We start from the raw sequence: 24,876 nt of genomic DNA, 5'->3' as shown, positions 1-24,876 counted from the left end.
AGGAGAGAGTTGTGTCCTCACGATCAGATTACGCAGAATGACCCAGGCTGTAAATCTCCCCCGCAATCACAAACTCAAAGATAAACTCGTGCCTGTGTTGCAACAGAAAGCAAACATTGAGAAGAAAAACAACTGGAGTGACTGAAGAGGACGAGTAATTAATTAATTGCATTATCTGGAGCTCCTTGGCCCCGAGGGAGTCAGACGTACCAAGAGGTGCTGGGACCCCCCAGTGGTCCCTGGTTCCCTGTTACCAGCAGCTCTGTGCCATCCCTGGCACCGCGTCAGTTCTGGCCCTGGCCTTGGTCTATGGGTTGTGATTTCCATTTCTAGGGCAAGCTGGAGGGGTTGACATGTGTGAGCTCAGCCAATGAGCCTGTGGGAAGGCTGCCTGTCTGTCTGTGTGTCTGTCCATGAGTCTGTCTGTCTGCACTGCAGGATGGCTGCTTTGGGCTCCAGTGCAGAAACCTTGTGGAGTTCTTGGCTGTAGGACAAATCTGCAGGTAGGAGTAGCTTATCCCAAAGGGCATTAGGCCCTCTCTGCACATCCCTGTGTCTTAAGACAAGATGGCTAGAGAAATATCAAACTTCTTTAAGATGGTTTTGAAAGAAGCTGTGTGTCTCCTTTTCCAGGCTGCTCAGAGGACTCACTTTTTAAAGCCTGAAGATGATTAGTTAATGCAAGACAAGGCATGTGATTGTGTTGTTAGAAAGAAGTCAGAGTGCTGGCAATTGAAAAATTTAATACAACAGCAGTTTTTCAGCTGAGGAGGTGTTTTACAGCCCACTGGATAGCCCAATGTGCCACCGGGGCTTGTAAGACATTAAACCACGGCTTTGTTAGGGGTGAGAGGAAAGGGCAGGGAAATGATCCATTAAAACTTACAAACTTATGTCACCATTGAAGAACATTTATAAGATCACTTACCAAGCTGTTACCTTAAAAGAAACTTGGACAATGGTTAGACATTTGTCTGTCAATCAGAAACCTTGGGTATCACATCTGCCACACAGTGAGGATCCCTGGCTGGATGGGGCTGGGAAGGATGCAGTGTGCTCTGCTGCCCTAAAATGTTTATAATTATCCAGCATCCCTTTGCAGACGGCAGTTTCCTCCACCTGCCTTTGGATCATGCTCAGCTGATTTTTGATCTGAAGGGAGAGGGAATGGGGTAGGAAGCAGAAAAGTCTGAGCCAAAACCTCTAGGAATGTTGGAAAGAAGGCAGCACCTGGAGTAAAGCTCAGGGTAGGTGTAAGAATATATTGGGGAGTGATGTTAATTCAACTCTGAGTGTAATTATTATTACCTGGGGTCGCAACCATTCTGTGTTTGATGCCCTGAGCCTGACACATGAGTGTAATGGCAGCCAAATGTCCTGGTGTTGGCTGGAGCAACTCTCTAAGAGGGAACCTGCAGCCCTGAACTTTGCAGCCAAATTGCTGATCTGGTGATACAGAAACCTCAGTGAACTGCATTTGGTGCATCTGGGAAAACCATGCCAAAAAGACCTCTCAGAGAACTGCACCTGGTGAATCTGGGAAAACCAAGCCTGACAACAGCTCCCTTGTGTGAGCAGCTGCTGGGTGGTACACAGGTATTTGTTTGACTGGTGAATTATTTGATCACTTGAATTATAAAAATAATTTTTATGATACCGCTTTCATGTCCATAAAAAATGATGGTCCTCATATTTCAGTCATAAAATACTCCATGCACTATTTTAATGATGTACCAGATTAGCAGGAGAGCCCCTTGCAAACAAGAAGGGGGAGGTTCTGCAGATAAGTGAGATTTGGAAACCAAACACTACATAACTTGTATGCTTTGTCTCATGGGCTCAGTACACCTGGTATTTAATGAAAAATGAAATTTCCTTATGTCCTCTTCAGCAGTTGAGAAACAAAGACTTCTTCAGATCACTGTAGTGTTTGTTTTCACGGAGTAATCAAAGAAAATGTGAGCCCCATCTTGGATTTAATTTGCAGCTGTCTCTTTTATGATCCTTCTTTTCTTTTATTAAAGGAACAGTTGTTACAGCTAACTTTGGTATTACCCAGAAAGTTAACAACTTATTCTGATAAATTGTTTTAGTTTCCTTTCACGGAAGGCTTTGAATCTTGTTTTAGACTGTGGTGGAACGGCTCTGTCCAAAATATTGTTGGTTCACAGAATCACAGAATAGCCTGAGTTGGAAGGGACCCAGAAGGATCATCAAGTCCAGGTCTTAAGTGAAGGCCCATTTGGGATTAACCCCCAAACCTTGGCATTATTAGCACCTGCTCTGACAACTCAGCTGATCTTACATTGTGTCTCTGCAAAACCAGAGGAGTTTTGGATCTCTGCTTCTGTGTATTCTGATCTCTGGGATGCTGTTGGGTACTAACTGTGCCATAGCAGCCCAAACCAGCTCCCTTGGACACGCACAGTGGGTGCACAAACGCTTGGAAAAGGGTGCTGGTTTCTCCTAAAAAGATATCAAAGCATTTTGAGGTCAGAGGGTCACAACAGTGAATACGGTCCTGGTTTGGCACTCTTGGAAGAGAGTGTTCTAGGAAGTGGCCTGCCTTTTAGAGGAAGCTCATTTTCAGCTTTTACAGAGGCTTTGGAGCATGGCCACAGACACTGGAGCTGCCAGTGTGTATTTCCTGCATGACAACCTTGGTTGCATTCCATATAGTAATTTTCCAGACTCTGGTATTGGCAACAATACAAAACCAAGACTCAGCTACGGAAGAGAGGTGCTTTATTTCACACTTGCTGTCTCCACAGCCAAGATGACTGTTTTGGGATGATTCAGCCAATATCTGCATCTCTAAACAGGTCGACAGTGAAACAGAGCACGAACACAAATAGTGCATGATCTTGTCTAGGAGGGAGAGCAGCTTCTTGCCAGGCCTCAAAATAACCCTCCCACCACTTAAATAATAATAATAAAAAATCATAAGAGAAGCTGCCTAGTACTCGGGAAGTTGATTGGATCATCCTGCAGTGAAGGAATGAGGGAGTTTGGGGTGACTACACACCTGCTGGGCTGGGCAGAAGCTCTTGGCAGCAGGGGCTGCTCTGTGTCCCACAGCACAGGTCTGGTGGGCAGTTGCTGGGTTGGGCTTGTGGCCCTGTGATGGTCAAGATCACTTTAATTTGCCCCATCCATCCATTTAATTGTGCTGTCAGGTAGTTTTGCTGGAGGAAGTGTTATTCAGGTTTCATGTATTTCAGGTTCTGTGCTGCCTAGGGGTGCAGCTCTGAGCTCACAGTCAGTGTCACTCAGCTCTGCACAGAGCAGGGACACAAAACAAATCCTTTTCCTGCTGCACACCAAGGACAACTTTCAGGCCCAGAAGCACAAACAAGGGTGGCTGGAGGGAGGAACAAGCAGGATGGGACCTCACAACTTGCAGCTGGAATTGGACAATTAAACCCCAATATGCAAATGAAGCAAAATTACAAAAATGTGAGACCTGGTGACCGTTTGTCCATTTTGTGCCCATTTTGGGTCCACCTTGGGTGTAGCCCTGGCCAGGCTCTTGTCCTGCCCAAGGTGTATCCTGGAGGCCTTTTGATAAATCTCTACTTTTTTCTCTAGTTCTGTCCAGTCTCCGTTCCAGCTCAGCCTTCCCAAGGCATCATTATGGTATCAAAATGATGCTGACTCATCCAGCACCCTGCAGATTTCTAGAGGAAGGGACAGCACACGGGGGACATCAGACCATTTCCATGGTCATCAAAAGAAAAGCTGCTTTGTGCCCTGGCAATGGGGTCCTGCCCTGTGTGGCCCTGCAGCCCTGGGAACTAACAAGGCTAAGGATTGCAGGCCTAAAGGGAGCCTACAGGGGAGATGGAGAGGGACCATCTACAAGCACATGCAGTGACAGGGTGAGGGGGATTGGCTTCAGACTCATGGAGTAGCCTTAGATGAGAGATTAAGAGGAAGTTGTTTTGCTCTGAAGGTGGCGAGGCCCAGGTACAGGTTCCCCAGAGAAGCTGTGGCTGCCCCATCCCTGGAAGTGTCCAAGGCCAGGCTGGATGGGATTCTGGACAACCTGATCTAGTGGAATGTGTCCCTAGGGGATGGGACTAGATCTTTAACTACACCTCCAAGTTCTCTTCCAACCCAAAGCATTCTGTGATTCTATAATTTACATCATAAATGTAAATGATAGAATTTGCATGCCCAGAGCATGAGGGGATCCCTGTGATGTTCTACCCCATTGTTGCAATGATGTTGCAATGTGCATTTTGGGTTTTCTAAAGTTCTGTGTGATTTTTGTTATTAAGTTCCTGTAATGGTTCATTCCTACCCCCACACCCCCCTTTCCTTAATCACTGTCATTAATCCACATAATAGGCTTCCCCCTCTTCATTGTATCTCCTCAATAGCCCTGTCCCGGTGTATTGTATCCCTATTGCATCTTACCTATTGACACACCCCAGTGCTTGGTGGCCTTGGCTGAACCAGGTGTCTCAGCCAAGGCTTCAGGTATCCCCCCACCCCTTTTACCCCAAAATGACCACGTCAAACCCCGCTGTACCTAAATCACTCCCCCTCATTTCCATCAGTAACGCCCCTGTTCATAAAGGGAAGTAAGAGCCAAAAAGACTCACACACTCTCATGCTCAGACAACCTGAGCCTTCGCCCTGAAAAACACCTTCCTAAGTAACACCAAGTGTGAGCTGCTCCTTTCTTCCAAGCTAAGTCATGTCTCTGTCTGAAATCTGGACCCAAAGGAATAACTCGTTTCTATGGGATCTGAAGAGCAGAGCTGGCCAGGAAGACAAGCTTGGAAGGACCCCATGGGACATTGAAGAGTATCTCCTGTAGCAGAGAAGGTTCACCCCTGTGGCTGCATGTCTGTTACTGACCATGGCCTTGAAGTCAAAGAAATTTGGTCAAATGTTGGACTTCATAATTTTGCAGGGCTTTTTCAACCTTAATGATTCTGTGATTCTAAGAAAAAGATCAAAATTGTCTACAGTCTATCTGTCCTTGGGGTTAAGAAGTTCATCTCTTCTCATTCCTGCCCTTGGTCACTCTTCTGCCTCCAGGGCAGCTCCTGGAAGTAAGGACTTCCTCATGAGGTGTCCATGGGGACTTAGCAGGAGCTCTTTCTGCCTGCAGCATCTCGGGTAGCTGCGGATTCCTTTTGCAGTAATTCACTCGTGCCAAGATATGAGATGTGGTTTTTCACAGTAGCCTCTCTTCTCACTCATCAGAGCAAGGCTGAATATGTATGCTCAAATTTGTAGGGTAATTTTTTAACCAAAGCCATAAAATAGCTTTGGTTTTTCTTATGGCGCCTGACTGGTGAATGGCTCGGCAATAAAATAGTATTTTCTGACCTTTTAATGGCTGTAAAAAAACATTGGGGTATTCCTTTTTATGCTCCCACCATAAAACTTTTTATGCTCCAGCCTCATGTTCTATTTTCTTAACGTACCAGATTAGCAGGGGATTTCCTCACCAAGGTTCTGTAGATAAGTGATACTTGTAAGCCAAAATCAATGATGAAATGCACTGAAATCAACAGTCTAATGGGACAAAGGTTGTTAAGAGTGAGACTTTGAAAAGATCCCCGTGCTGCCTTATTACTTTCAATTTCCCAGAACATGAAATCAGATGTAGAAGATAATACAGTTGCTTGAAACAAAAAGGAATAGAAGCCCAAAAGACTTCTTTTAATCATGCATGCAGCTAAGAAAAACAGGTACTTCTAGGTTCATAGTGTTTGACTTTCATACCTTCTGGTTCATTTATCATGTTGAGTTTCTGGGTAAAATTCTGCTTAAAGTTAACAGTGATACTCTGGGCTGGTAATTCTGGATTCAGCTAGAAGGGATTTTCTGCTGTCAGGATGGATCAAAGTATAAGATTCCTTGGCCATAGGAGAAAGTTCATGTTGGAGGTTCTCTCTCTTGGAAGTTGAAATGAAGCCTTATTCAGGAGTGGAGTTTCTGGGATTATTGCAACATAAATACAATTTAATTAACAAGAAGGAGAAACTCCTTACTGAAGACACAAATTACTAATAGTTTTTTCTGTCTATCAGTGTTTATAGTCACAACATGCAGTGCAAACTCTGTACAAACTAAAACTGCTACAGTTTTGGGGAACAGATCTTTGCCTGATCCTGGTAATTCTAAATTAGACAGCATATGCTCCCCCTGAATTTCTGCCCTATGCTTGCAGAAAGCAGATGTTTGAGAAATTTGGTATCACTCAGAAGGAATGCTGAAAATGAAAAATCACATTATGCCAGGGCCAGGGGAACTTAATGCTGTTTCTCTGAGGAAGAGACGAATCTGAAACAACTCGTGTGGTTTGGTATTACCAAATCCTCTTCTTGGAGACTTAACACTTTCTGTGGAAAATGAATCAAGACAAAAGAAAAATTAAAATTTTGCATCATATTCCCAGAATATTGCTGTCTTTAGTTACACAAGAATAATATTTATCTTTAGCTTGCACTAGAAGAGCTGCTATTTAGGTTGGCTGGGTTTGAATGAAGGGTTCTGCCCTGTTAGCAATTCCTCAAACCAAGCAATCTTCTGGAAGCCCCTAAGACCCCAAAGTGCATTTTTTCTGCTCCATTCCAGAAGTGCAGCTCCCAATACACATCACGTTTTATAACACGTGCAGGCAATCCTGGCTGAGCAGGTCAGCCCAACCCAAGGCACCCAGTGAGACTCTGCTGCCAGGGGTTGTTTCAGGGTATGAATTCGGTGTGAGGTGGCACTGGGGACTGGCTGGGAGTGGCACAATGTTTGTTTGGAGAATAATCCTACTTTGGAGTCACTGTCAGACAGACTGGTGAGAGCCAAGTGCCTGGACGGAAAAAACCTGCACGCTTGGGGCTTACTGCAGTAGTGACAACATCCTCTTGTGCTTCATTCCTGTAAATGATTACCCACTTCATGACTTACTGTTCCCCATATTTGACTTCTCTAGAGATGTGGAAACCTTATTTTCATGCTGGAGGTGACCAGGACAGACTCTGCCTGAAGGAAGGGCATAAGATGAGGGAAACAAGGGGTTTTATGAAGGATTTTATTGCTGGCTCGTTTGGCTTTAGCTCTGTGTGTTGTTGTGGTGGTTTGGGTTTTTTTCCGAGGAAATGTCTCTTAGGTAATGTCCTTAGCCTGGAACACGTGAGTGAAATGGTAGACAAATGTCTTGGAGCATTTTTCTAACACACAGCTGCTCTGAGCTGGGGCTGTGAGAGCAAAGCAAGCCACCCACGTTCCCTGGAGGGGCAGTGTGGGTGTGCAGCACAGTGATTAAATTGAAGGCTGATTAGTTCTATGTGACATCTGCTAAATAAACCCCTGAAACTGAGTTTCCCTAAGGGTCAGCCTCCACTACAAAGGCACAGGTGCTGCAGTGCTCAGCATTAACCAAGCAGGTTAATCCTTCCAGGAATACTCATTTGGTCCCTGAGTAAAATTTGCAAGCAGAAACTCTTTGGACTTTCTAGGATGTAGAGTCGTGATAAAGATGTGGATCGTGGCAAAAGGCAATAAAACAGAGGCTTGGTGAAAGGGTGAACTGTGGTCTGGCAGAAAGTATTGCTCTTCTTAGATCCAGTTATGCCTTATGTCAGCCCAGGGCTGGGACTGCTGATTGTGGCTGGCCAGGGAACAGCTTACAAAGGGCAACAAAAAGAAAACCAAGAGTGGTTGTTCTGTGTGTCAAAGGCAGGGGTCAAGTCAAGAGAAAACATCTTATAGCTGTGTGGAGAGATATGGAGTTGTAGGGAAGAGGGGAAAGGAGAGGGTCAGGCACTCTTCAGGTCACCCTCCTATTGTAACCTCGTGCTGCATTTGCTGAGAGTTAAAATCTGCTGTGATTGTTTGATTTGCTTTATGCCCCCCCAAAAAACCCCACCCAAAAAGGAGAGAAGAAAGCAGCAGGTCTTCCCCTCGTCCGTACCCTGTGCTTACAGAGCCCTTGCATGGCCAGGCAGTGCCAGGCTGGGGAGCAGATCTCAAATCCACTCACTTCCCATGACTGTAGCAGTACCTACAGGACAGGGTGACTGCCCAGTTCTAAGCAGGCTCCTGAGAAGTTTTTGGGTGTATGATTGCATTTTTTCCATGTTTTCCAACTTCAGTTCCTGCTGTTCCAGGGCTCACCTTGCTTGTATTGTTCTGACACCGCTGACTTAATTCTGAACTGAAAGTGAAAATGTGACATCATAGAAGGTGGAGCCTTCTTATCTCCGATCCTATTGAGCTCTGCTTTCCTCTGGGAGAGGAGCTGAATGAGTTGGGATCTGGAAAGTCTGTGCAGGCACTTGCAGAAGGGAAGGGAAGGGAAGGGAAGGGAAGAGGCATGAAGACTGCATTGGACACACACAGCTTCTGAGGTACTGTCTTTTTCTTTAGAGGGTCCTGTCTTCCACCCTGTTCTCTTCCAAATTCTTGCTTTCTTGTTTTGAAGTAGACATTCAGGAGCAGGCACGGAAATATTTGTGGCAGGAGGGGAATTATCAGTGTGCTGCACATTTTCTCCTTTGGGAAGAACATGTGTTACTGGTGCTGCTGATCTTTGTAACTACATAACACCACATCTGTAGCCCAGACTGGCAACTTGCAGAGAGCTCTGTGTGAACACACTGACTGTGTGAATGCAGAAACCCAACAGCGTCCTGTTGGTGCATTTATATAAAAGTGTGAGTGACCTCTGAAATAATATAGTAAGTGTATTAACAGCATTTTCCTGTTCATGTAATTCTGGAATAATTTTTCCCATATCCATTAACCTTTTTTTCCTCATCACTCCTTAGTATATCTTGCTAGTATCTTCTTTTCCAAATGTGCCGTCCTGTCATGTTTGCAAATAAGGGAGAATTTGTCAGAAGTGTTGCAGGAGAAATGCTGGTGCTGAGTGTGCATTCCCCCACATCCATCCTGACTAATGAATAATCCAACCTGGTGCCTCTGGGTTCACAATGAAACAAAACAGAACTGAGACACAAAACATTAGTAACTAAGGAAGACAGTGGTTTTAAAATAGAAGAAGTTAAACCACTGAAATACTTCATTCTACTTAATGCACTGCAGGCAGTAAAAAAAGTGTTACCCATGTTTCATAGTGGTTGCTGTGGAAAAAAATTTTTCAGAGCAGCTAGAGGAAAGCCAAAGTGTGCTTTACACTTAGGATTTTTTGCAGAGGTTTCTCAGCTCAACCACAATGTCCTGCTGGTTGCTCTCTCTGCAATGGCTTGTTGGAGCTGTGGATACAAACAGCAGTCATACACTCACTTAGGAAATAGCTGCTTTATCCCCTCAAATGATTTTTTTGTTTGTTTTGTCTGTTTGTTTTGTCTATTTGTTTTTCTTGCAAAGGCTTGTTGACGGTGGTGTACAGCAGACCAGTGAGAGAAGAGTGATAAAGAAAGTGATACCAAAGTTATCTTATGTAAATACTTCGCCTTTTCTGGGAAAGAACTTAGAGTAAAAAACGAAATCTGTAGGATCTTCTGAAGTTCCTTGAGTTTTATTCTGTTGCTGCCTTACTTCCTTCTGTAGTATTATTTTCTCCAAACTGACTGCAACTTAAGCCTTCTCCATGGGATCCCTAGGGTGTCACATAAATCTTTCAGAGACTGTGTGTCTTGTTCTACAAAGCTGCTTCTGACCACAAAACTCACAGACTAAACTGCTCCTAAAGCTACAGAGCCCAGGGTATGTGCTAGAAGAGAGAAAAGGGGTGAGAAAATGCAGTGTTTACAGCTGGAGAGGAGCACTGGATTTTGTGGGTCCCTAACTGTGCTTAGTGATTGGTTGGAGGGGGGAGGACATGTAAACCCTGGGGCAGCAGCTCTGCTCTGCTGGATCCTGGGGGGATGTTGGGGGGACTCTGGTCACTTTGGGGGTCCCACTGAACCTGTGCCAGAGGCAGAAAACCTGAGGACACACACTGGAAAGGCAGTGAGCTGGTCAAACTTGTGCTGGAGTAGGAGGAAAAATGGGTCAGAGTACTCCAGGTCATCAGATTTTAACTTTGTGAGAGAACCTTTGCTCTGCTTGACGAGTTACCATTGCATTGGAGACTAAATTTCCTTCTTCCCTTGGCAAACACTGGAGTTGTTTATTGTCTTGTTTGTTATGGGAGAAGGAAAAGCCTGTGAATTTCAGGTAGTAATATTTCCTCGAGTAGATCCTTTTGAAAACAGAACCAAAGAACTTTGTTTGGGCTCTGCAGATTTCCTGTCAAATCCATTTTCTCCTGCTGGTCATCTCAGGTGAGCTGGTTTGTGGGTCAGATCTGACCTGGGGGGAAGCTGAGTGTGAGTGGCTGGTGTTTGCTGAAGGAATTCCAGCTCTTCCTGTTTGTTCTTTTATTCACCTACTGCTTGTTCTGCTTTTAGGATCTGGCTTTGCTCTGTTACAACTCTGCAGACAACTCCAATAGCTCTGAAAAGTGAAAATTTGTATTGCTTTGAAACAGAAAGGGAAGCAGGCGAAAAAAACTGGATGAAAAATATTTTCTGTCCAAAGAATGTGTTTCACTTTAGATTTGAGTGTTTTATTGATGGCAGGAGCTGGCCAAGACAGCTGGAGAGTTTCCAGGTCTTAAGGCAGATCAGTGGAGAGAAACAGAGATTTGGTGGATAGAGTTCTGGCTGTTGAAACTGAAGGGAAGAGGCGGGGAAGGAGGAAATGTCACCAGAGAGAGGAGGAAGGGAGATGTCCTTTGACCAGAATGAGGAGAGGGGCAAGAAGACCACATAAGAGAGGACCAAATGAATTGAGTATACAAGATACAAACCTCAGGCTGAGAGCTACTGGGGAAACCCCAAATCTTAACCTCTGGGTAAATAACTGCCAGATGTGCTGCAGCTGTTCTGTGCAGTGAACATGCTCTAGGGTATAAATCCTCTGGAGGAATTAAAAAGACAAAAAGAGATGGCACTTAGGGACATGATCTAAGTGGTAGATTTGGCAGTGCTGTGTTTGCAGCTGGACCTGATAGTCATGAGGGTCTTTCCAAACTTGTGGTTGTATGATTCCAAGATTGGTGTCAATCCCTTGGAACTCTGCTCATCTGCAGGGTAGGAGGGACAGGCATTGTTGACTGTTTTGTGAATCAGGAAATGGGATAAAGTATTATGTGCAATATAGATGATCAGGAAAAAAAATTCAAAAGACAGATTCAATTTTTTGATGTATGGGAAGAGGATGAGAAGAGAGTGTTTTTAATACTTGGTGTGGCCAGAGGAAATCCTTGCAGGACTGTCCAGGTGAGCAGGAGTTCTGTGCATAAAGTGCAAACGGTTCCCTCATGTGGTGGTGGAAGAGGATGGATCACTCCTTGGAGAGGGTGTAGCAGTGCCAGGGGCTGGCTCTGTCCAGCAGTCCGTGGAGTTGTATCCTGCATAAGGGGTGGCAAGAGCCTAAGGTGTCCCAGGAAATTTCCATGGGAAATTTTGCAGCTGGTCTGAAGAACTGGGTCTGCACCTGCTGGCAGCCGGAATGGGCATGTCCCATGGGTTGTGTTTGTCCTGGATCACCTGTTTCTGGGACGTGGGGTTGAACTCTCAGCAGATCTGGATCAGCACAGACCATGAGAGATAAGCATTTATTAACTTTTGTTGTATGTACAATTAAGAATTAGTGTATAACTAATTTGGAAATTTCCTCAAGGTACTTCTCAGGTAGTGACAGCAAGAAAGTTCTTCTAATGAAAGCTTTGGATGAAGAGCACCCAGGAACAAAGCAGTTTGTGTTTTCCAGAGCTAGTCTGATGAGGAAAGTTAGGTGAATTTTCTATAATTTCTTTTCTTATTTGGCAAGTACTTTGCAAAACATACATCACAAAGTTGTGACACTTTTATCTAAATGGTTGAAAATTAACTTCTGACTAAATCCAAGGACATTTTGAAAAGAAACACCAGGTTATTGTTTGTTTGCTCATTTTACTTGAATGGATATTTCCTATCAGATCTCCAAAATTAAAAAGAAATATTTCATCTTAGGCCAAGTGAAACATTCATTCAGCATAATCCATCTTCCTTAGTTAATTTTCTGGTGTGTTTTGGAAGTGACAGCACTTCAAGCTGTTATTTGCTGTTCCTACTGAGGGCTGTGTGCAGGGTCACTGCCTGGAGGTGCCCAGAGGACACAGAGCCTCCTGCCCAACAGGCTCAGCAGGGGTTCCCCTCTCCCTGCAGAAGGACCTCGTGTCTCCTACTGCTGTGGTTGAGGCAGAGGTGGAAAGAGCTGAGTTTGTCCCTTGCAAAAGCCCTTGTAGGGTGCAGTAGCCCTGAGCAGTGTGAGGGTTCCCCTGCCTTGCTCCCATTGCTGTGAGCTGGAGGCAGCTGGCATTTGGTCTGTGAGCTGTTTTCTTTTTGTCTGGACAAAGAGAACAGAGAAATTTGGGTGCTAAGCACTGCCTTTCATTCCCAATAGGGAGAAGACTGAGTGAGGAGCCTGCCCTAGCACTGTGGAGGATCTGGGAGAGCTCCAGCCCTGCTGGAGCTGAGCCCCCTGGGCAGCCTCATGGACTCTCCCCATCTCCTGCACTTGGGTTTCCTGCTCCTGGCTCTGGCTGCTTCCCATCCAAGTGAGTCTCTGTGTTTGACCTGGGTGCTTTTCCCTGCACTTCCATAGCTCAGAACCTCTGGACTGTTAGGAGAAAGCTCAGCTGTGCCCAGTTAAAACCAAGACCACAAAACCTCTAAGGTGAGAAGAGAAATTACGGAGGTGAAGGTTGATGTGTCTGACCTGTCACAATCACCTCTTCTGGGAGGGGTGACTGTTGGGGTCTGTCTGATGTCAGATGAGGTGAGTCCTCTCCCAAAGGACTGACTTTCCCAGGAAAGTCTGAGGGAGGAAACCTGGGACACTGCACCCAGAGTGGGCAATCTGGCAGCTCAGCTCTAAACTTCAGTGGTCTTGGGATCTGGCAGTGTGTTGGAGGGAGACCTGGTGGGATTGTGCCAAGGAGCTGGGGAAGGAAAGAGGACAAGAACAGATAAGCTCAGCAAGAGAAACATCTTTCGACTCACTTCCCAAGCTGCCAGCTTCCCAGTCAATAAAACAGTGGAAGAAGTTTTCCACAGTGGGGGAATTCTATCATGTTTCTACCCCAAAAATGATCCTGTGAACTGGCCCCTATACTGTATAAAATTTGCCCATTGGCAGACAATGTCTCCAAAGCCATGACTGAGCTTATCCACCAGAACCCATCCTGTTCTCTGACACTAAACCTCTGGGTAAAAAATTGGTAGAAAATGTTTTTTTGCTCTGTTTTCTGATTTAGATATTGCCATGTCCACTGTTGGCTCTGCTGAAGGGACACCAAACTCTTCCTCTGGCAACACAAATGTGACAGTCTACCACTGTAAGGACTGCGAGCTCAGCCCATGCTCTTTTGAAAAATTTGACAAAATCGCTGAAACGCACAAGACATTTCTTGATGTGGTGACCAACGAAACGCACGTCACTATTTGCTTTGAGCAGGCAAATTCCTATGTTGAAGGAATTTATGGTATCTTCTGGAAGAGAGCTGGGGGAGCAGGGATCTCATGTGGCATCCTGAATTCTGGAGGTATGCTGTGCTGGGAGCCTGGCTATTAACTGATGGAAAACATATTTCTGGGTAGGAAACTGAACAGTTCTCTATTTGGCCAGACAGCAAGGCTTATGAGTGAATAAACTGGAAGGAATGGGTTTCTTCTGTGAAAAAAGTCATAAAGTAATTCACAAAAGTAAATTCAGTTCTTTCAGGTCAAACACTGTTTAAAGCTACACTAGGAGAGATTCAGATAAACATGTTACTCTGATTTATAAAGATATGTTTTTAATTTAGGGTGGTTTTTTTGGCAACAGCAATTCCCATGGTGAAATTCTGTGCCATGTTGCAATGTATGAGTCCCACCTGCTTCAGCCAGAACACACCCAGACCCTGGTCCAGCCTCAAGAGATGCTCTGTGCTACTCTTCTGTCCAATTCAATAAACACCCAGGAGCATCTTTATGGCTTCCACACAAAACTGCCAAAATCAGGGACTCAAACACCTGACAGTACATGGAGCAAGTGGCTCCACAAAGGCAAAACCTCATGGTGGCTCAGGTTGCAGGGGTGTGACTTAGTTGAGCTCCATCCAAGTCAGTGACATTTCTGTCTGTAGTTGGGGCTCTGAGAGCACCTTTTATCACCTCTCCTGTTGGAGTCAGAGCATCCTTTCTAATTTTCTTGCTGACAGAAGAAAACAAAGAAAAAGAGTTCTCCCCTTTGTGTGCCTTTATTTAGCCTAACAATTCCTCCTGTATTTAATTTCTGGCCACCACAAAACATTTCTCTCCTGTATTTATGCCCACCACTGCAAAATATCTACATGCTGTCACTACTGTGTAAAATTCTGGTGACACTGAAACACCCACAGTGAAATCTGGAAGTTGCTGTAGACAGGGATGTCTGTAGCCCTTGAGAGAGGAAGGGGTGGATGTACAGGTGAAGGTAGGAGGGAGTTTTCCAGATTCTCTTAGGAGAAGAATAAGCTCTATAATGCCACAGGGGGATGCAGGGTTGATAGGAGATGCACTCCAAGGTCTTAGAGATTTACTCAGCTACTGGACTTGCTTGTTCCTCTTCTTTGGTTCTTGTGGGTAAACGGCAAAATTTTTGAATATATTTTTATTGCATAAAGGTAATGATAAGCTTTTTACAAGATGTCTTGCTATTCTTAATTGCATGTGAAAACTTTCTTACCTTCTTCAACTATTTCCATTCTTGATTCCCAGAACAACTCATCAGCTTTAGTGAGAAAGAAATCTAATGGCAATGATTGATTTGGACTGTTCGGGAATGAAACATCCCTAACTCATTGCTATCAATGGCCAACATTTTGTGCAACATGATCCACTTTTTTAATCTTTAAACCTCTTCAACATCTTTAGCCCTTCACTGGGGATTTTCTACATGATCCATATTTATAATCAAAACTTTTTTACCTTTCATCTTTCTCAGAAAACGGCAGGGGTAACAGCAGTACTGAGAAGAATATTTGTTGTGAAGCACAGACAGATATCTGGAGGCCTAATCATATCCTGAAGTGCTACACTCAAAAGTCACATCCAAAACCCATCAAACTGCCAGTTGCCATTGGTAAGGGAATTCTAGGTTCATCTCTTCTCGTGTTTGTTTGCCTTTTGCTTTGAGAGGGGTTTGTCCAGACAGCTTGATGTGTACAGAGTTTTACATGGGTGGGGTGATACCCTGTACATTCATAACTTGAATCCACACCTGCTGCATCCATCCAGTCTCAGAGACATAGCCTTGGCAAAAGGACATGCCCAGTTCTGGACAGAGATGTCCACAGGCTCAGGCTCCTGTAATTATGTAGTGACAGACACAGGGATGCTGAGGGAGTGGGGTGATGATGGGCCTGGAACAAGTTCCCAAGAATTGACCTCATCTGTAAGTGCTAAATGAGACTTTGCCTCCAGACTAAGAGGACATTTGTCAACTAAAGGTGACATTTATATATTCAAATTTCCTTCATAGTAGAAACCTCTGTCATCTTCCTTAGGTCATGGACAAAAAGGTTCTTAAAAACCAGTCAAAATGGATTTCCTTATCTGAACAACACTCCATCAAGGATGAGTGTCACACCACTTGTTGGATATTTCAGACAAGATTGATGTTCAAAAGCATCTGTTGTGGTGGGATGACAAGGATTTGCTTTGAATGTTGATAAAGTGAGCATTATGCCAGGTACCTTCTGTAAGATATGATGAGCCAGAGCCTCTTTGTTCTCTCATTCATCAGTTCCTTCTCTCTTTATCAGATGGGGCCAGTTCCTTTGTGTGGTACTTACGAGGCAGCTCGTGGCTCGGCACTCCTGCCTGCTTCACCTGGATGCTCTGTTTTCTTCTACTCTGCAGGTAATCCTGAATTTCTCACCAGCAACAATAACACCATTGGCCTTTTGTTTGCATTCGTGGCTGCTGTGGTTGCCACAGGAGGGACCATCATGTGTTACTTGCGGCGGCGGCGGTGGCATCGCCAAGGTAAAGTCTGACAATTTGTGTGTTGCACACCTGGAAGTGGAAAAACCATAAAGAGTTTTCCTCTTGGATCTCATCTCCATTGTTGTTCATGGAGTTCTTAGTGATCTTCACTGGGCTGACAGCTGGAATGAGCTCTCCTCCTGTGACAGTGCCCATCTGGTGGCTTTGTTATGAAAAATAAGCACAGAAGGAATTGTCTCACTGCTTCCTCCTGAAAGAAGGGGGAAGCACTGGCAGGGCTAGGACATCACAAGGCTCAGCCTTCCCTCCATGGGGTCCTGCTCCTTGGAGCAGTCCCAGCCCGCAGCATTGCTATGCAGCTTCCCTGGCAGATGTGTCCCAGCCAGGACACTGATGGACATCCAGGCATGGCTGACAGGGCCTTCAGGAGATGGTTCCCTCTCCCAGCCCTGCCCACCACAGAGCCAGCTTTCATTTAAGATTGAATATTTCCCTAAATGCATCTGACGTGGTTTGAAAGCAAAACGAGTGAGAGGCTCCAAGTCAGAAATACAATTTAATAAGAAGAAAGGTAAAAAGGTAAAATAAAATAAAATAAATGCAATAATACAAAAGACCACTGACAGAGTGTTACCCCTGCACTTAGAGGGGCAACACGTTGCGATGTCGGTGTGGACCCTCACAGAGGACAGCAGGCAGCACCAGGGTCAAACATGGAAGGCTCTTTATTATCTGACTCCAATTCTACTTATATACATTTGTACAGAGGGCCCAGATTGGCCCAAGGAGGTTACAACCTCCTGACTGCATTGGTCACTATGACCATCAGTCAAATTCTCCTCTCAGAGAACAACTATGCAAAACATACTGATAAATTCTAAGAATACAATATTTTTTACATGAAGCAGCGTGAGAATCAGGCTGCAAAGGTTCAAACACTTGAAAGCAAGAAATGCAGGGGTGACATCTCACCCTTTTACCTTAAAAAAAAAAGAAAAAAGGAAAAAAGAAAATGAACATAGCTCAATTTCTGTTCCCATGGGAGGACCATCACAGTGATCACCTGTGTCATTGACATCAGAGTGATCTCTCAGTGGTTCCTCCACTGTTGACCTTCATTCGGTCGCAGTTTCTTGCTTTTCACATTGCAGGGTTAGTGAAATTCTGGCACCTGTAAGGTGCTCGATGGCATGCAAAGCCTTTGCCAATTAAATTTGCGGGGTTTCACCCTGCATTCCCTGTTTGTTTTGAAGAACCAGGCCTCTGTGGCACAACAAAGGTTCTTCAGCCAATGGAACAAACAACATTGCTGACTCCCTTCGAATTTGAACAACCCATCTGTGTGCCATGTCGACCACAGAAATAAAGTCCGTGACTAAATTAAAAGGTTTCTGGGAAAACCGTTGAAATGCCATGACAGCAGCCCCAATACAACCAAATGGGCTGCCCATCCTCAGGGGCTTCCAAAACTTTGCCCCTCAAAACCATCCTTCCAAGCAACACTGGCCTACCTCGTCCTCCCCAAATCATCTGTAAAGACAGTGGGTTCTTGCTCAAACTATGGACTATTTTTGGGCCACAAAAAAAAAAAAAACAAAGGATTTTTGCCACTTGCAATGGCTCATGGCTCCAGAGCACTTGGCAGAAAAACACTGCTTGCCTTGCTCCAAACAAATTCCTCCCATAATACTGAGAGTATGAATTTTACAAAAATCTGCACCCATCAAATTCGCAAGCATTGTTGCCTGCATTTATCAATTGAGCAATGAGCTCATACAAAAATGATTGATTGCCATCTTTTGCAGCTGAAATCAAGCAATTAGCTCAAACAAAAAAATTTCTTTGATTGTTTTTTTGTTTTTTCAAACAATATTTTTGCCGCCTTGTGGCAAATGGGGCAAAAATGACCCATTCCAGAATGTGCAAGGAATTGGACATTCATCAGCCAGTGATACCTGCAGGATACAAATGAATCACAGAAAACAATCATTCAGATTCACAATTGAGGATTGGCTTTTTGGAGGACTTATAAAAACCTCCAGTCCCCAGAGTTCTGTTCCGATGCAGAACACAGGAACTTCCCAGGACTGGTTGAAGATTCCAGGATCCTGGTCCAACAGCTCCCAAACCAAGTCATGAAGGGCGACGAATGGATCTTGAAAGACAGTCCATTCCAGCTGCCAAGCAGCAAAGGAGAAAATCACAATGTCTGTTCCAAATCGTTCCAGGACAGTCTCTGATCAGAGCAACAGTCCAGTGAAATCCAGGCAGCTCAGTAACTTCAGAGCAACTGCCTTCTCACCACCGACTCTTTGTCCTGTAAATAGAAACTCAAACACAAATTAAACAGTTCTGGTCCCTTCAGGGACTCTGACAGGGAGAAGTGGGTGTGGGACTAAACTTTCCCAACAGACCTCCATGGGCTGTGGGGACTGGGAAGACCCTTCTGTCCGAGCACGCTTCCTCTTGGCACCCAACTGCCCTTTTGACAGAGGTTGGCCTTTCACATGGATTGCCTTACAAACATTTGCCATGTGACCTGGCCGTCCACACCTTCCACAAAGAAACAAGGGAGTGATTCCTCTTTTTTGCACTCTCTTTCTTTGTTTCTTGCTGGCCTGAGCATTAGTCTTGCTGGCCTGAGCCTTAGATGAGGCATCATCAACCTCTAAATCCTGTCCCATGTACTCCACGGAGACAGGGATGAGAGCCTGTCTCACCTCACCTGCAGGGCTAGGGAATCCATCCCTGCCCTGCAGGGGGCGCTGTGCTGACCCACAGCTGCCTACAGCATCAGCCTCGGTTGGGACATCATCCGAGACTGAGGAGGAACCCGGGACCCCGGGATCCCTTGCAGCGGGGGAACACCCGCTTGTGGCCGCTCTATCCCTTTAAAATGAACAGCACAGAGCCTCAGCCGCCTTCAGCTCGGCAGCAGCTGCCTCTGCTGTGCCGCTCCTGCTCGGCACAGGGGGGGATCGCAGCGCAGGGAGGGGCACGTCCCTCGGCGCCGCTTTCGGACCGGCGGCCACTGCCCGCTGCGCACTGCCCTGACCCCGCACTGGGGGAGATCACAGCACTGCAGGAGGCGTGTCCCGCTTGCCAAGCGCTGCCCCCACAGGCGCGGGCGATTCGGGGGGAGTGCCACGATCGGCACAGAGAGGAGGGGGGCTGGGAGGCTGTCCCGGCCCCGCATTCCTCCACACTCCATCACCGATGAGGCGTGGGTAGGGAAGGGGTCTGCTCTGCGGAAGACCCCGTGCCCACCTCAGCAGGTGTGCTTAGTGCAGGCAGGCTTCCTGCCATGCTGCTGCGTTTCCGAGGAAGGGGGGTTGTTTTTTCTCCACCGTCTTCTCTGGCACCCAGCCCGATGAGGCTGGAGCCGTCCTCAGAGCTGGAAGCCTGCAATTTATGCAGAACCTTCTCCAGCCTTCTTCAGGTTGCTATCAGTTCCAATAGCTTCACACTGGGATCTGCACAAAAACGTGGAGCAGATAGTTGCCCAAAGACTTCCACTCTGCTGTAGAAAAAACTTTTTGAAGGCTGCAAAAAACCCCATGAGTTCTAGCATAATAGAACAATTTCTGGAGAGCATCTCCAGGAAAGGAGACTTCTTCCCTCTGGAGGACCTCAAGGCAAAGGTCCACTATGAGGGCTTCATTATCTGAGGAGGGTTTAGAGATCATTATCTCTTACCACGATTACCGCAGGCAGAGCAGCTACAGTCTCTCACTCGGCACAGAGGTCCACCCGACGTGCAGTCTCTCATGTAGTTGGAGGTCACCAGTGTAACCTGTTCTCACATGTTCGGGGTCACCAAATGTGACGGGAGGCCCCTGTTCTCACATGTTCGGTGTCACTATTCGTTACCTCTGTCTTTAGAGGGGCAACACATTGCAATGTCAGTGTGGACCCTCACAGAGGACAGCAGGCAGCAGCAGGGTCAAACATGGAAGGCTCTTTATTATCTGACTCCAATTCTACTTATATAGATTTTGTACAGAGGGCCCAGATTGGCCCAAGGAGGTTACAACCTCCTGACTGCATTGGTCACTATGACCATCAGTCAAATTCTCCTCTCAGAGAACAACTATGCAAAACATACTGATAAATTCTAAGAATACAATATTGTTTACATGAAGCAGCGTGAGAATCAGGCTGCAAAGGTTCAAACACTTGAAAGCAAGAAATGCAGGGGTGACAACAGAGTCAGAACACAACCTGAGCAGAGTGGTGGGAGCAGTCCAGGTGAGATGCTCTTCCTGAAGCAGTGATCCTGTAGAAAGGTCTGGTAGCTCTGGTCCTCTGGGAATCCAGTGGGTCAGGGCTGCTTGTCCTGTCCCAAATCCCAGATTCTCTCCAGGTGGGAATGCTTGGCTCCTCCCCCTGGGCAGAGCATCTCCCAATGGGATGATGAGTCGTGCAGTGGGTCCTTGATGGCCCATTAAACAGAGAGAGCTCCTGGAGGGAGTTCCCTGTGAGTCCTGGGCAAGGCATTGATGGGCCATGAGCAGAAGAGCCCAAAGGAGGGGCCTGGGAAACACTGCCTCACCTGGTTTAACAGTTCATGAAGATGATGATAGAATAAATACTTTGTGTACATCCTACACTACAACCCAGGACAGCATCCTAGAGGGAAGTTTGTTTTGCAAACCAGGATGCATGGAGAGAGGTGGGATGGGATCTGTGGAGACTTCTACAGACACTTCTTGAACCTGCCACACAGCTTTCCCCCTCCATCCTGTGTCCACTTGGTTTTTGGCACCGTGTGAATTCCTGAGGCTGAGACTCCTCTCAGTTGAGGATGGAACTAGTCCATCTCCTAGAAGCTGATGTTTGTTATTTCTTCCTGAGAGTCAAAGGATTGAATTTCCAAGTCTGAATTTGTTTCAGGAGGAGTTGCACAAGGGCTCAGAAAGCCCAGCAAACGCAGCACTAAACCAGTCTTGTAGTGTTACATCAATAGATTAATGGATGTATTGGTGTGTGAGGTAAAAAATTTACCAGTAATGACTGCCCTGAGGTCCTGCCCTGGTGTGCAACATCCAGTGATGTCTCAGGTCTGTCCTGGAGCCCCTCTAAGGCAGAGGCTGATGGGTCACAGCACCAGAGCAGGGTCACAGCAGAGCCTTGAACTCACATTCATGGCTGTGAAGCTGCTGCCCCCTTTGTGGAGCAAGGGGTGGCCCAGTAGCAAATGGGAGAGGGGAGGTGCCTGGACGACTTCACAAATACAGGCATTTTGTTTAGAATTGTAAGTGGAATCTACCAGTTTCTTTGGTGACCTCACCTATTTTTATTTTTTTTTTCAATTCTGCAGCTTTGAGGCATGACAGACTGTTTAAAGAAAACTCCCCTTCTGTTTGATAACCATCTACAAGGGAGAAAATCTCTCCACCAGCAGCATCCTCCTCCTCTCTCATGATGTACAGCAACCAGCTGAGCACAGACTGTCCATAAGAACTCCTGCTCTTGTATTCACTAATTTTCACTAATGTGCCTTCACTGCATCCACACCTTCCCTGAGCACTGTGACTCTTGTCCAGCTCAGGCCTTTGTGAGCAGCACAAGCAGCACCAGGTGCCCCCATCCTCTCCTGGCTCTTGCCTGCAGACTGCAGGCACCCCAGGCTGACTGGGCAGCACAGGCTGAAACCAGCTGAATTCTCTCTGTGACTGGAAGTGTGAACTGCTCTGAAATGCTTCCCATGCCCTCTGCATGGAATTCACTTGGTAACACCACAGCACCACCCAGGTATCTGTATTTTTTTAATTCTCAGCTCATCTCTGGATTCACCAAAGCCTTTTACACAGCTGGCTGGTTGGTTCAACTGGAAGAGTTTGGATTTTTTGAAGAGATGTTTGATTTTGTCCCCACCTGCAGGCTGAGGACAGGTCTGTGTGTTTGTTCCTGTGCAGGGGTGGGTGGGAGGCTGTGCTCAGCTCCCTCAGGAATGGCACAGAGGCCTTGGCCTCCCCCCAGGCTGAACAGAGCTCTGCTATCAATCTTCCTGACAAATTAGGCAAGTTTAGACAACCTAATGTATGATGAATACAGCCCCTCAGGAATCCCATTGGGCACTTGGTATCTTTAAATCATTCCCCATTCCCACTTGATTTGCATAAATCCTCAACTTTTGCATTGGATCTAGTTTAGTATCAGGACTGTTGAGTGAAAATCAGTGGCGGCCCAAGTGGAAAAGCAAATTCCTGGAGCAGTGTGAACATTTGCTGAGTCCTTTTTCCATGGTTTAGTTCCCCATAAACCTGTAGCTGAACCTTCCAGCAGGAAATCCCAAAGGGTGTAGGGTATTGTGTCCCTCTTGAACTTTGCTGCAGTCAAACCTAAAGGAAATGTTCTTAATGTAAAAGATCCAAATAATTTTAATAATTAATTTTTAGGATGATAGAAGGGCCTCTGTGCTTAAACTTTGCTTTTGTTTGGCAAAGGACACCAATGCTTTTTTGGTTTGGAGAGGATTTTTTTACCTGTCAGGGCTTTACACTCACACTTTTAACTCAGTCCTCAGCTGATGTGATGCAAATGTTCAATTTTAATGTGGTGGAATGCAGTCAAATGTTCCTGAAGGGTTGACAATCCAGGTATGCCAAGGTTTCTAGGTATTTACTGAGTTTGTGGTGTTGATGATCCACTTGTCAGCTGTGTTTTATCATGAGGAATGTTATGTTTACTCAATAAATCAAAACTAAGGTTGCCTGAAAAAAGGCCAGACTGTGGATGAACAAATAAATAGAAGGAAAAAGACTTTTTCTCTTTATGTAGCACCTTATGACAATTGCACTTCCATTTCTTTTCCTCTCAACAAAACTGCTGGAAGCTTTTGGCAGCGTAGAGCTGTGTAAAAAGTGAGGAAGGTTTTCTTTGGAAACTGCATTGTATTAACTTGAGGTGTTCAGGTTTAATGATGTGCAGATTCAATTTCTACTCTGTAACAGCAGTTGGGGCCAGAGAGCTGGACATGTTTTGAGAGGAAAAGTTATATGGGCACCTCAGTGAGATCACTCAGGAAACACAAGTCACAGACTGATCTTTATTTCTCACTCAAACACTTTCTTTCACATCTCTTCTTCCTATGAGTGATTATGCAGATTGTGATAGCTGGGGACATTCCTACCAACTGTTCCACTTTGCCCCTTTGGACCTGTGCTGGTGCACACCAAAGGTGCCACATCTCAGGAGAAGCAGTGAGAAGCTGCTTTAAAAATTCACAGTGTTTGTCCTCAGCAAGTGCATTTTCCTATTGAATATACACACAGAGGGAAATATTTTTAATCACAGGATCATGGTTTGTGGGATAGTTTGTGTGGGAAGGGATCTAAAAGATCATCTTATTTTGTCTTATGGAATAAAAAAATGACAAACAATACTAACAGGCCTGACTCATTAAAAGCCATAATCTAATAGCTGCTTTTTCATTTGAGGTGTCATAATAATCACAATAAAACGTCATCTTAAACACTGCTAATTCTCTGTGTGGTGGTGCATCCTCCCTTTTCCAGGTCTCACTTTGATGAGCAGCCTTGTTCAACCATGGCCTTGAGGAGCAGCCCCAGGCTCTGCTCCTCTGGAGTTATCAGAAGCACTGTCTGCTCCCAGGCACTGCTGCTGTCCAACGAGCTCCTGGTTTCCTTAGGAACATTCTTGGAAATTATTTTTCTTGCCTGAATGGCACAACATCCCTGTTCTCACACTTCCATAGAATGTGTGCCAGTCCAAAGTGGGGCCAGGATGAAACACTGCTGAGACTGAAGCCCCTCTCTTGTGACCCTAGAAACAGCAGTGAAAAACCAGACCCTTGGAGCTCTCCTGGACCAGTGACCTTCCTCTGAACGGGGCCTCTCTGAGCTGGGATGTCTTCTGTTTGCTCCTTATGATGGATCCTGGGCTGATCCCCCCATTGCTCAAGGACCAACCCTTCACCCCTTGGGGACACACAAAAGCATCCAGAGAGAGCATTTTCCTGCGCTCCGGAGGTGTCTTGGTTTGGAAAGACAGGGTTCTGCTAAGGAAGGCAGGAGCCTCCCTTGAAGATGTAGATCTCATCCCTTTGAATTATTATAATTTTGAAACTAAGGGGCTTTGAGGCAAAGATATGGGAATAGAAATAACAGTTCTTTACTAGGAAAATTAAAATAAAAATGTAATAGTACGAAAAACCAAACAGACAAAAAGAAAATACCAACAGAATAAATAAAGCCTGAAGTCAAAATAAAGAATCAGAATAAAGCCTGACCCCCTGTTGCTCAGGGTGTTGGTGTCAGTCTAATCAAGGCCCCCTGCCATGCTAGATGTAGTTCTGTTGCAGCAGAGATGATCCTGTAGAAGGGTCCAGTGGTGCTGAGATGGGTCTGGTCTCCCTCTGGGAATCCAGTGCAAACAGGCTGTGCTGCTGTTCTCAATGCCAGGTTTGATCCAGGTGGGAATGCTGGGCTCCTCCCCCTGGGTGGAGCATCTCCCCATGGGATGATGGAATTGTCTCAGCCCTGCAGTGAGCCTGGATGGCCCATGGACAGCAGAGATCCCCTGGAGGGAGGATGGGGCCTGGAAGAGATAAGAACACTGCCCCAGCTGGTTTTAACAGCTGATGATAGAATACAAACTGCTGGTTATATCTTGCACTGCAACCTAAGACAAGTGGAATTTCTCACAGGTACCTTGCACTGACTCTTTGTATCTCTGTGCAGATGCTTTGGCATGGGAGAGATGCCAACAAGGTGCTCACACTGTCTTCTTTAAGTGCTCCTATCTCAGAGCCAATCTCTTCTCTTAGGAATTGTTGCTCTTTCTACTTGTTAAGTAGACGTGGAATATAATTGGCTTTCTGGGTTGCAAATTTAATTCACACTTTGAGAGGGTACTTTGCTATGGTGGAAAA

General features: G+C 45.7%; 1 protein-coding gene across 8 annotated transcripts; it reads left to right on the top strand.

Moving 5' to 3' along the window:
- The first annotated feature begins 992 nt into the window (after positions 1 to 992).
- Positions 993 to 23,466, top strand: LOC310916641 (uncharacterized protein). 8 transcript variants are annotated; one of them, XM_083874328.1, is made up of 7 exons: positions 997 to 1,247; positions 8,112 to 8,366; positions 12,415 to 12,568; positions 13,268 to 13,555; positions 14,977 to 15,114; positions 15,894 to 16,019; positions 21,301 to 23,466. In XM_083874328.1, exons 3-7 carry the CDS (start codon positions 12,505 to 12,507, stop codon positions 21,345 to 21,347), a joined length of 663 nt encoding a protein of 220 aa, XP_083730454.1. In that variant the 5' UTR covers positions 997 to 1,247; positions 8,112 to 8,366; positions 12,415 to 12,504; the 3' UTR covers positions 21,348 to 23,466. The 8 variants fall into 8 exon arrangements, 7 of the variants coding, with proteins under 7 accessions (XP_083730457.1, XP_083730454.1, XP_083730459.1 ...); XR_014591329.1 differs by having other exon boundaries at positions 998 to 1,247; positions 8,127 to 8,366; positions 15,797 to 16,019; XM_083874333.1 differs by lacking the exon at positions 15,894 to 16,019 and adding an exon at positions 15,797 to 15,893 and having other exon boundaries at positions 998 to 1,247; positions 8,127 to 8,366.
- Positions 23,467 to 24,876: the final 1,410 nt, after the last annotated feature.

The sequence above is a fragment of the Zosterops lateralis genome (assembly GCF_965231275.1).
Source record: "Zosterops lateralis genome assembly, chromosome: 18".
Lineage (NCBI taxonomy): Eukaryota > Metazoa > Chordata > Aves > Passeriformes > Zosteropidae > Zosterops > Zosterops lateralis.
The sequence above is the reverse complement of the archived record's forward strand: the minus strand, read 5'-3'. Positions and strand labels throughout refer to the sequence as shown.